The sequence below is a fragment of the Morchella sextelata genome (assembly GCF_020137385.1).
Source record: "Morchella sextelata strain SCLS chromosome Unknown scls_2, whole genome shotgun sequence".
NCBI lineage: Eukaryota > Fungi > Ascomycota > Pezizomycetes > Pezizales > Morchellaceae > Morchella > Morchella sextelata.
Window position 1 is genome coordinate 828021 of NW_025408617.1, and position 12294 is coordinate 840314.

Below are 12294 nucleotides of genomic sequence, written 5' to 3' on the forward strand. Positions count from 1 at the left end.
AAAGGCACATGCGCGTGGTATGCTTACAAACATCGGTGGATGGCTCTAGTAAACACTCCATTTTATGTCGATCTACTATCAACTAGAATACGGGTACATATGTCTATATATGCAGTTGATTTTTGCCGAATAGTGATATCGGTGATGTCCAAAAATAATGACAATAACTGGAGCCATGTCAAAGGATTGGCGCTTCCTGTATGGTGTTTTGCAGAAGCGTTTCAGGCTTCACCTGCAAAAGCCACTGGTCCACCCCAGCGTGGCGGGCACTCGACAACATTCGTCCACGTTTTCCTCTCCACCACCCACAATTACCCCGATACCGCTGATATAATTTCGATGAAGATGCCAAATCCTTCCTGCAATCACTGAAGCCGGAAGAGTACGAGCGTCCTACTTTCCAAACTAGAGTAGACCTTTATATTTACTGCAGTCTTCCGTTTGTTTATCTTGTCTACCTTTTAAACATTCGACAAGTAGAGAAGATGAGCCGCAAAACGGCCGAGTTAGACTTTTCTTTTTGCCGTTCTAGATTCAGATCAGATCCTCCTCGCAGCTCACGTCATATGCGCGAGTCTCGGGTTGAGTATGTATGGGGTTGGGTCCATTCCAGGAAGTGGTGGAGAAAGGAGGCTAGAATTCCCTGAGTTGTATGTTGCATTGCAGGTGGGTGGGCTGTGAGTGGTGGGTGGGTGGTGGGAGGACCCTGACAGGGATTGCGCATCGATCGCATGGACCTCATCTCTCCTCCAGTTACACCTCCTGTCTTTCTTCCTTACCTTGCGAGAACCATGACCCGCCAACTCCTCTCTTGACAGCGCTGGTGGGGCGCAGAAATATAGAACAAGCTTGACTTCCTTCACACTCTTTTAAAATTCAACTTTATACATAACACTACTACCAGTCGCTCCTTTATTATTACTCTCAGTTATTACTCGAATTTTGTCTTTTTGACATATGTTTATACAAGAAATGGAGGTGTCGCGAGAATCATTAGTGCAGAATTTGACTGGGCTAAAGTCGCTACTACGATTGAATGCAGATGGGATTGGTGATGATGAGGATTTAGCTACATTGTTGAGCAGGTATTGTTTCCCCCTTTTTTTGTCGCCTGATCGTGTGCTACCGGAGTAGCCGCTGATTAAGCTATGGGCAAATACAGTACACGGCTAGCCTTGGATAGATTCGAAGGAGACCTTTTGGGGAATCAACATATAATCCGCGAAGACGTGATTACTCCAGATACATTACCACCTTCATCGAGTGCGTCCATTGCCGATGATGATTTGGATAGGGAGGATGGAGTGACTTATTTCAGCCGGCCTACAACCGCGTCATCAGTGACTTCGCAGCGTTTCTCCTTAGATTCGTTATCGTCAACATGGCAGAGCACACCAAACAGCCTCCTTTTTACATCACCACGGGATTCATTGTCGAGGAAATTTGGGTTTATGGAGAGCGTGAAGGATATACAAGAGTCAGCCGAACAGGAGGAGGAGGAGGAGGCCGGGCAAAACGACGTTGCCTTTCAAAGGTTATCAATGCTCCTTGCTGGTTTACAGGCACAGGCTGAGGCTGCAGTCGGTTCACCTGCTGGGCCACTACGACAATTTGGAGCTTTGAAGCCCCCTGCAGAGATCAAGGATGAAGAGGAGGATGAAGAATTTGGGAGAGGGGCAACATTATCCAGCATGTCACCATCCGCAAATCCATCTATGGCTACAACTACAAGCAGCACCATCGGTTTTAACACATCCTGCCCCGGAACCCCGCGTCTCGCTACTTCTTTTCATAGATCCTCATCTTCCGTGCCTTTAGTTTCACTAAGACATTCACGTAAAAATAGTAGGATCATCATCGACAAAGATGGAGATACATTTGGAATCCCGCTCTCTCCTATGATTCCCGTTTCTACAGCATCGAAATCACATACATTTGAATTGCCTCCTACGCCTCCCCCTACACTCAGAAAACGCCCCATTGGCCTAGATCTTGCCCCGCCGAAATCTGGAATTTCGTCGAGCTTACCTTCGCCCGCCGTTCTCTCAAGACATAACTCGTATTTGGTAACAGATACAGACCTTGAGACTTTACTAAGCGACTTTTTGGAGCAAACCCAGATAAGGAATATAGAGGGAGCATACGATATTATGTTCACACGTATATGGGCGTATCTTTTTGGCAGCGGCATCGTTTGGGCAATCGTAGGCTGGCTGTTAGGATGGGGTTGTAGTGAATGCAACTGTTCGGCTGTGTCATGATTCAATTCCAGTCCTCTTGAATCTCTTTTGTGATGGGTTTGGTATACGGTTTGGGGTTTGCGGCTTTTTGGATTTTTTTTGTGATTGATACCAGTTTTGATTTCCCTTTCCGATTCTCTTTCTTGAAGTTAACATATATTTACTCTGCCCATATTCCCCTTTACAGTTACTTCGGATTCTTTTTCTTGCGAGGTTCTCGCCTTAAATACACGTAGACTTAAGCTGTACCCTCAGCGCCTTCACATTTCCTTTACCGCCCTCCTTTGTTACCTCTCTTGTCCTGTCTTCTCTGACTCGCTCTTTCTGGGAACATATTTTGTGCATTGGGTCATGGCGCTTTTGGTTGGGTTGATTACTTTTCATTTTTATTTTGTAACTTCTTTATTTGGATCGATTTGTACTGCCTTGCACACGTATTATACATACGGAGGTAGCTACAAGTATCTCGTAGCACTGGTGCTGTTTACTTTCTATTCCTTACTTTTTCTTCACTTCGCTTCATACTTTGAACGATTTATATCAACAGTGTATATTCAATCATTCATCTTCCTGTTACAACCCAGTCATACCTACATGTATATTTCATTTCTGGGAAGGCGGAAGGGGGCTTAGGTCTTATGAGACTATCAATAGTCACTAATGAATCTTGCCTTGTGGGAGGGGTTTTCTTTCTTTTTTCTTCTTTTTTTTTACTTTGAAAGCGGGAGTTTATACTCATGCATGCCTTGTCTCCTTTCTTTTTCCTTCGTTGATTGTTTTTGCTTGTTTTTTTCCTTTTCTTTGTACTGTTATTGATCATATCCTATTTGTTATTCCTATTCCTTCTTGGCCACAAGAAGCATTTATCATTGAGACTTTGGTAACAACATTTGCCTTTATGATTGCCGGGTATTCGTGATTGTAGCGTCAAGTAAAATAAAAAGAAACCTTATGCACTCGTTTGGTCATGTCAGTGAGATGTATATATTTCAATAGGCCGTGGCACGGAAAATAACGATTAATTCTACCATAACTCAAGTAAAGCCTTTGGCTGGCTAGTTCAGCCTGTTATCAAAATTAAGGACTAGTTTAATTTAATTAGCTCGCGCCTAAACAGATTTTGGTGGTAGCCAATTTTCCAGCTCCGCTTCGCTGTCGCAATGTCAGAACGTAAAGCCATATAACTGGTGTTTGGATCCAAACTCCGTTTTCGAAAACTTCCGTTTGGGATCCCGTTATTAATTCGAAACCCCCAGAGTATTTCTTATTGATGTGTCGCTAACATTAATTAATTGGCTGCTGGAGGGTAACATGATCTGATTAGATTGGAAATACACCCGAGTGATAGCTGGTGACTACAGTGATTGATTGATTGATAATTCATTCGTGTATGCAGGTGACTACTACCAGTGGGAGAAAAATAGCATTTGGCACGATCAAACAGTGTAGATACATAGTGAACAGTGCGATTTGTATCTATTGTACCCGTAGCTAGTATAGCTGGGGGGATGTTCAATTCTCCACATTGGGCTTTGGGTGCCGCTCATCCTGTTAATTTTGTCCGTTTTAGATATCACGTGGCATAATTTAATTTAGCATGCTAAAAGATTTTAGAGCTAGCTTTGCTCTTCTCACGATTGTTATAAGTTGCGGCCAGATCAAGCCACATTCATAGCATCGCACCCGCCCTAAACAGTGAAAACCCCTTCACCGCGCGTCACTCGACAAATACTATTAGTTGAGGAAGAGGGGATTGATCGATTGATAATTCATTAATTGTATGCAGCTGACGAAGAGGGGAGATGAATGAAGAAATTTCCCGGGCCCGGAAGGGACCGAGAATTTACCATGCTACATGTAGGTTCTCCTAATACCAGTAGTATACGTATATACAGCTACATGTACTGATCAATTGCAAACTATGTGCCGCCAAAATCAAGTCAATTTGCACAACGAACCACGATAAGTGCATGAGTAACTCGAACAATAACATAGCTAAGAAAGATTAGCATCAAACAGATTTATATCGAATTTGCGAACCCAAAATTGGCCAAAATTTTCAATCTCTACAATTATTCTACTTCGATGTTACACTGTTTTATCATACCGTCAGGTGAGAAGAGCCCGCCAGCAACATAATACAATCCCGACATATTACATAATTATAACACTTCTTTTGGTGTAGCGTAGATATTAAATTATAAACCTCCAAATCTTCGGGCGTATTGCAATATGGTATGAATTAAGCTTATACCCTGCAGACTATCTTATAAATAAAGTCTGTGATAGAGATTGGGTGGAGCTAACTACTCTCAAAAGATGTTCGTGATCCAGAGCCATAGCAGTGATAGCACAAATCAATTCTGATTTTGATTTATAAATTTAACCATACATATGCCTCGATAATCTTGACGCTCTCCGGGGTAAGGGTGGTTGATCATGCAGTAACGGTGGCGCGACTGGGGGATGTAATCGCGTCTCTTGATAGTTAGGCACTACTCAAGTCTGTGGATCTATTTATGAGCTCAATTAGCTAGGACGTTATTATGTTACTCGAGTTAAAGATGCCACGGCCTAGTGGTCAGTAGTGGGTCATATATATGGTTAGGGAGATTACTGATTCGATCCCATAGTGAGAGCAGATATAAATATTAAAAGGGAAATATAAGTATATATATATGAAGACATCACTATTCGGGGGTCCGGAATTTTTTCTTTTACTTATTTAATCAACCCATTTATATTTATCCCAGTTTCTTATAGCAATAACAATAACTCTTCTTTTATTTATTACGATATATACCCGGAAATCTCCGCGGCTTTGGTTAATTCCTTGTACTAAAATTGCCTCGCAATTAAACGCCTCCGGCTGGAGAGCAGCTATACGATCGCGGAGCTATATTGTGACTACGTATACATGGATGTACTTACTAGTGAGTTCTTAGATACATCACGTAAAATCATCCGTATCTTTGTTAAGGTCTGTAGATCTCTTATAACTTTATACCCGCAGATACTTATCTCTCTTGCTCGTTAATATTCAGATGAATGAAAAGGGACTCGTATGAATTAGAATTGCCGTGATATCTACATCTACACCTCGCTATACGCGATATTGGGAGAAATTTTGCTATAAGAGACAAGAATTGAGAATTATCTGTACCTTGACGTTAATTATTATAGCGAGGTATAAGTTATAGCTGTAGTGCAAATGTTGTCGCAGGATAAAATCGCCTAACTAGTGGCATTCAATTAATGACATGACAACAACAGTCCCCAAACGGTTGCATGCAATTAATGAATTAAAAAAAAACAGTCCCCAAACAGCAGGCCGGACTCATCGAGTGATTTTCTATGATTAAGGCACCAAATTATTTTGGAGGGAGTGATGGATAGGTTTGATGCGGAGATCCAAACACTGGAAAGCAGTATTAGCCTAAGTAGAAACAAGATAATATGCTTACGACGACCATAAGAATACTACTACATATCCTAAACTGTGAATCAATCAGGGCGAGTGATAGTTGATGAACGGGATTAACCGAAGGGTTAGTTCTGGACGTTTGGCGCATCTTCGACTTCTATAAATTAGGTTCAAAAAGCTCGCGCAGAACCCTACAAGACGCATAGTGTAATTACAAGCCTGGATTTTTTACTGCTATTCGCCTGGAAATATTTATGCCACTGCGAGGTTACAGATTCGGTCCAAAGTGGGCAGGCGAAGGAGCTAAAAAAAAGGCCAATTTCACTTGCTACTCCAGACACCCTCAGAGAAAGAAAAAAATAATGATCACGAAACCCAAATTCAAACCAGTGCCTTTATCATTCCCTGTCTACCAGACGCAAGGCAAGAAACCACAAATGGCAACAGCAGAAAAGAAAAGAAGAAAAAAAATATCGATCCCATGCCATTCATTCCCAGACCGAACACCACGACACAACCAAAGAGAAAGAAGTATTGTAGAATAGTTTTCTCCTTTTGGATTCCCTGCCACCTCCACCACCACTTATGGATTCCAGATAGTACACTGTGATTCGTTTTGGATTTGTTGAAGCCGTGCCGTGAAAGAGAAAGGAAAAACTTTTTTTTAATTGTTCGTTTAAACCTTGAAACCTCTGGACCGACGACGACCACGAGCGCGCTCGAACTTCCTGCCCTTTGACTCGACATAACTAAGTACCCCAAATGTCAGCAGTTACTTTACAGCCATATCCCAACGGAGTGAAAAACAGTAGGAGAACATACGGCTTCTTGTGCTTGTGAGGGCCCATTCCGAAGTGCTTAACGGCCTCTCTGGCGTTCTTAGGTCCCCTGATAAGAAGAGTGTTGGATCCAGTAGGCGCCCTCAACGCAAGCTGGTCAAGGGTAAGAGCTTCACCTCCTGCAGCCTCAATCTTGGCACGAGCAGTGGCTGTGAATCGCAGGGCGGCGACGGTGAGCTTAGGAACCTCGAGGAGACGGTTATCGTCGGTGACGGTACCGACAACAACGACGGTCTTGTTGTTGTTGTGGGTAGCATGAGGGTTCGCGCCGTTCTTGATGATGCGAGAAATGGAGACCGGGGGCCTGTTGATCTTTGACATGAACAAGCGGCGAAGGATGGTCTTGTTGAAGGCACTGTCGGTACGGCCTATTGGTAATCACAAGTCAATCCTCCAACTCTTGACACTATTTTTTGTCGAGAATATAAAAACATACGGGCCAAGAACCTGTACAGCTTCACGAGCAGCTTCAGGTAAACATTGTCGGACTTGGGCGCCTGTTCAGGAAATTGCCATTAGTATTTCCATCCTCACTGGCCGATCACTTCTACCATCTTCCAACCACTTTCCAAGCCATGACGAGAAACAACGAACCTTGCGGTGGTGCGAGGGCCTCCTGTGATCAAGATCGATACTATAATTTTCCAAAAAGACCTGTCAGCGAACCCCAGCCTAATTGTAGCAAATCCTGCGCTCGTGAATTCAACGGGAAGTATCCGGCGTGCTTACCCCATTATGCTGATATTAGTGATGGGCTGCTTGTGTTGTTGTTGACGGGATTAATTCTCGAGATTGGCGGATGTTTGACAGATGTGGTGTCAAATTTGCGGGTTGCGGTGTGGTTGGGACTGTGGAGGAGAGTGAGTTGTGGGTGCTAGGGTTAGCCCTCTCTTATCAATCTTATCTCCCTTGACCCCGGAATAGGCCACAAGAACTCTCTAGTTGGCTACAGGAGCTGTAACTTTACACTAAATCCCGCGATTCTGAAATGTAAAGCAAATTACCTTCATTTCAAGTTGGAGATAGAGGCTCGTCCTAGCATGAACCAGCGACTCATGTTCAGAGTAGTATTTCCTCTATCTTCCAAAAACGGACCAAATCTTAGGGTGCTCGGTCGCAGCAGGAAGTGTCAAGCTGATGGTTGACCTATTATCGCGCTTGTCTCCCTACGGTATCGGGGAGGCCTCGGGGCTGGGTTTCGATTCAGTCATTTTCTGTTTAATGATACAAATTTTTGTTTCTATTTTGATTGATAGTAAAGTAATGATACTTCATACTTTTATTTCATTGCATATGACCGCCTAGCTAAACACGTTCTCGTCGACATGTCCTCTAATTCATCGAATATAGCTTAATCTGCTCCACCAATCTTGCCGCTTCTACTGCATAATTTACCGGGCTAGCACTCATAACCTGAAACCTAACCCTCTGTTGACCATCGTATGTGTCCAGCTTAGCCCGACACTTGAAGGAATAAGTCTTGCAGTTAGCTTCCGAGAAGACGTTTGTGTACGCCCTATTTTCGGTCATGCCATCCGGGTCGCTAAGCTCATGGAGCTCGTCTGCGGTTTTTCCCATGATCATCCTGCCGACGTCGTCGAAGCAGCTGAGCCATGCTTGCCCAAAGGCGTCGTTACATGAAATAGTCATGATGTATCTGTTGTAGTCTCGGGTAAGTATCAAGGACGAAAACTTCATGACTTGGGTAAATTATACCTGTACTGAGGTTTAGGGTGCGTTACATCACACCTCTCACACCTCCATCCACCATCCACTGGCACAACCTTCTTATTACAAGTCTCACTCAGACAAGCAGGATAAGAGATGCTGTCCTGCTTGATGTACACAATTGTTGCTTTGGTCGTGAAATAATCCGGTTTCTCCCCCATGCCAAAATTATCTTCTCCAATCTGCGCCAAATTCTTCACATCTTCTTTCCCACCTCCAGCTGCGCCCATGCCTGATAGTCCCTGATGGCTCTGGAAAGTTTCTCCACGGCCTTGTCCGTCATACCAGCCTCTGAGTATGTGAGCTTCATCAATATCGGGGTTGGCTGACATAGTTGAACTGTGCAGCATGCTCAGAGAGCGCCCACCAAAGTCGCTGACTTTGACCCCTTTGAAGGCTACAATTTCATCCTGAGACATTTCCCAACTCTCGGCAACTTTCCCCCACACTGTGCAACGGACGAGATAATTGGTCTTGTCAACAAGTGTTAATTCCCGCTTTGAGTAAGGCTTTTGTGAGACTTTTGAGGTGACTGTGCCAAGATCACCAACTTCTTTAATCACCCCAATAACATCAATCATGGCATCTTTCTGTACACTCTCGAGGTCGGCGAATTGAATGAAGCTAAACCGGACCTGAGGGACGCTATCGTCCACATCAGTGCACTAATAATAGTTAGCATAATTGCTGATATTAAATTGAAATTGGTCTTACCCTTTCAACTTCCGTGTCACGTTCGAAAGATAACTCGTAATCGTTGCTAATGTTGGAAAATTGACGCTTTGCCATCCCGACTCGGCATTTAGAGATGTAGTACACCTGGCCTTCTTGGAATAGCTCATACAGCGAATCAACCTGGTCGTTAAATCCAGTAGCACGAATCTCTCCACTCTCATCAAGGAGGTTGACAGTAAAAAGTCTACCTTCCCCCTTCTGGTTTTGCCATGTTTTGATCTCGGACTTCGACGTAACACGAGCTTTGATAGTCCATTTATTTTGGTAGGGCGAAAGAGATTCGATTGGGTAAATACGATCATGACCAGTGGCTCCCGGACGAGAACTAAATAGAGCTGTCAGAAGGGTATGGCAGAATAAGATATACTGGATTATACCTTGGTTTTTGAGCGGCGGCTCTTTGAGGAGCTGGTGCTGCTGCCGGTTTGTTTCCATAAAACGCTGTCGCAGAAGCCTGCTGGGGCGGAGCTGCAGAATTGCCCGTGGATGTGGCCGGTCCACGAGTAGCGGGATCTTGCTCTAACGAGACTGGGTTTCCGATTTTTTCTCTCTTCCCATGTTCCTTAAGCACTTCCAGACCAAGCACTATCAAAATTCTAGTTTATATCTTGTCAACTATAGTGCCTTCGCAGGGGTTTGAGCGAGTGGCATACTTCTTCTCTTTGACCTGATTGGCTTGATAGGCGAGTAAACGAACAAAACAGCCCTTCTCGAGCTCTTTAGATAGTACTAGGTAATTCGCCTGGGTAGCAAGCATAGACTGTATAAAGTTCTCTGTGTCCGAAAAGACAATGCGATACCTAAAGTAGCATTAGAGGCAATTCTCACTCTATTCGCGGAGGAACGGCATTCCGCTTACCGCTCTGGGGCATTTGGCTGAGCAGCAATAGGCTTGATTTGAAGCACTTGGAAGACGGGGTTTGGGACCACCTGATCTGGGGGAATGTCAGATTCAAACACTCTCTTCAGAGCACCAACGGTGCATGGGTGACCAGGCATTATGCTTTTAAATGAAGGATAGGAAAGCTTCTTTTTTCAAAGAGCCCAAAGCCTTAAAGAATTTGGAGGGATGTTAGGATGTTTGCGAGGATGGATGGGGTGGCAAAGGGGGACGCGTAGAGTGTGCTGTGACTGCACGCGTTTCAATCATCAATGTTGGACGCGTGCATGTGGCTGACTAATCTGAGAATCGTCACCGTTGGAGCTTAGAAAGAGCTCTCGCTTGAGTCTAGGGTTAGGGTTGCTACTGTCTGCTCACTACATGTAGCTATAGGGTTAGGGATGGCATTATATATTATCATCAGAAACTTTGCATTGACCGGTATTATAAGTCGATTTTCCGGAATATGTCCTCCCTAGTTTAAGTTGATCCGAGGTATTCTACTTGAGCGTAGGTATATTAAGTCTCTATTCGATGATAGATTGCTAAAGGTGTGAGTACCTATTTGCGTTTGGATGATCTTGCTGCTTGCCCTTCGCTATATCTACTTGTACTTATGTACATAATTAACTGCTGGATATTTTAGTTTACCGAACGATTTCTTTTTCTAATACGAAAGAGGAACAGTCACCGTACTTCACCAAATTTTAGGGTTGGCGGATTTCGCGAAATATACAAACATGTATGTAGATGTTTCTCATGGCCAGAAAGATGCTGACTCAACAATGACTAATAACATTCATGATAAACGGTAGGATGTCTGCTTAACCTTTATAATTACTCTAGGACCCCGCTTGAGAATTGGAATTAAGCATCAACGAATCGAACAATGTCCGGGATTCTAACTAAAGTCTCTGTCCCTCAAGATCTACCTGGAGAGTTGCCTCCACCATATAGCGGACACGGTTCTTCCTCGAGCTCTGCCTCACGGATTGGAGACCACTGTGCCAATGATCCTCCACTTGGTTAGTTAGAATGCCTCTGGGTTGCATATATGACATATATAGACCGATTGCTGACGCTTTCGAAAACGTCAATATAGATCCATCCGTGAAATCCTCGGGAGTAAGTGAAAAGTTACATGAATTCTCATCGCTCAATTTTGACAGTTGGGGTTGCTATACGTAGGAAATCGTGAAGCTTGCTGAGACAGATGTGAGCTAGCTCCTAATTCGACCTGCAGCCATGAATCTATGTTAAACTTCAATAATCAATATATAGATTTATATCTCAAAGCCTTCTGATCTCGAAAGTCAAGGAACATGCCTTCTTCTACTCCTTACCAACGGTGTAGGAGTAAACTCAGTTGCCAATCAACTTCAAGCAGACCATTTTGCGAGAGAAGGATACTTCGTAGCCATGCCAGATTTGTTAGTTTTTTTGATACCCGCTTTAAACCATTTCAAAGCGCATAGCTAAATAATCGATAACAGATTTGAAGGTACCATATATTTAAGCTACGTTCAGTTTCAAACATTGCTGAACGCTTAGGTGATCCCGCACCAAACGCCACCACCGTAACCTCACACGTCGAGTCTCAAGAACTCCTTGAACAAATCAAATTCAAAGCTGCAGAAGGGATAAAGGGCTTTATGATTGGTCTGTGTATAGCCATCCATATTACTAAACTAAATCATAGCTAATATATAGATGCATGCAGATATGTGGCTTGCTCGGCATACCCCAGAGAAGACAATGCCAATCATCGAGAAAGTCCTAGCTGCTGTCAAAGAGGAATATGGAGACAAAAACTATACTGTTTCATTAGGGACATATGCCGTAGGATACTGTTTTGGTGGCAAATACGCTTTGAGATTGGCGGCAACAGACTTGATCATTGCGGGGGCTGTTGCGCATGGTTTGCTGACGTCTTTACCTCTTGAAATGGGTGATGGCTCACAAGGTTTCCGTAATAGGAACTTTGGTGAGTAAAGAAGATATCATAAGCATCAGGAAGCCGATCTCATTTGCATGCGTTGGTAAGAATCCCAAATATGTTGTTCCGGTATACTTCTTGCTAAAAAAAAAGGAACACAGAAAATGACAATTTCTTTCCGGATGATCTCCGCGAGGAAGGGCTAAGATACCTCCAAGAAAACAACATCGAACATGAAATGCGTGTATATGAGGGTGTTCCACATGGTAATTATTTCATCAACCCCCCTATCTAATCCATGATATTAAGCGCTATTCAGGGTTTGGAGTTTACGGAAGCTACTCCGAGGAACATATTAAAGCTGCACAGAAACAAGTGTTTCAACAGTTTCTTGATTTCATGAGCAAACATTAAGTACTTGTCCGGAGGTCAATTGATATTATATAATTGATTGATTATTATACGCGGCTAAATCTCTTGATATCTTTATTAATTTAGAAATCTACGGGTGC

At 43.4% G+C, this 12294-nt stretch overlaps 4 protein-coding genes across 4 annotated transcripts; 2 read left to right on the top strand and 2 right to left on the bottom strand.

The window, feature by feature from the left end:
• Nucleotides 1-972: 972 nt before the first annotated feature.
• Nucleotides 973-2261, top strand: H6S33_005483 (uncharacterized protein; the record flags this gene model as incomplete). Its single annotated transcript, XM_044836833.1, has 3 exons — nt 973-1085; nt 1163-1263; nt 1342-2261. The coding sequence occupies 3 exons, from the start codon at nt 973-975 to the stop codon at nt 2259-2261; spliced, it is 1134 nt and encodes a 377-aa protein (XP_044698792.1).
• A 4079-nt stretch (nt 2262-6340) lies between these two features.
• On the bottom strand, nt 6341-7237 carry H6S33_005484 (uncharacterized protein; the record flags this gene model as incomplete). Its single annotated transcript, XM_044836834.1, has 5 exons — nt 6341-6413; nt 6487-6871; nt 6940-7000; nt 7098-7137; nt 7233-7237. The coding sequence occupies 5 exons, from the start codon at nt 7235-7237 to the stop codon at nt 6341-6343; spliced, it is 564 nt and encodes a 187-aa protein (XP_044698793.1).
• Nucleotides 7238-7835: 598 nt separating this feature from the next.
• H6S33_005485 (uncharacterized protein) lies at nt 7836-9965 on the bottom strand (the record flags this gene model as incomplete). The annotated part of the gene is made up of 6 exons (XM_044836835.1): nt 7836-8160; nt 8220-8896; nt 8946-9291; nt 9344-9562; nt 9620-9766; nt 9826-9965. 6 exons carry the CDS (start codon nt 9963-9965, stop codon nt 7836-7838), a joined length of 1854 nt encoding a protein of 617 aa, XP_044698794.1.
• A 770-nt stretch (nt 9966-10735) lies between these two features.
• H6S33_005486 (uncharacterized protein) lies at nt 10736-12196 on the top strand (the record flags this gene model as incomplete). The annotated part of the gene is made up of 10 exons (XM_044836838.1): nt 10736-10871; nt 10949-10971; nt 11035-11061; nt 11128-11276; nt 11340-11347; nt 11398-11505; nt 11567-11764; nt 11823-11885; nt 11944-12048; nt 12102-12196. 10 exons carry the CDS (start codon nt 10736-10738, stop codon nt 12194-12196), a joined length of 912 nt encoding a protein of 303 aa, XP_044698795.1.
• Between the last annotated feature and the right edge of the window lie 98 nt (nt 12197-12294).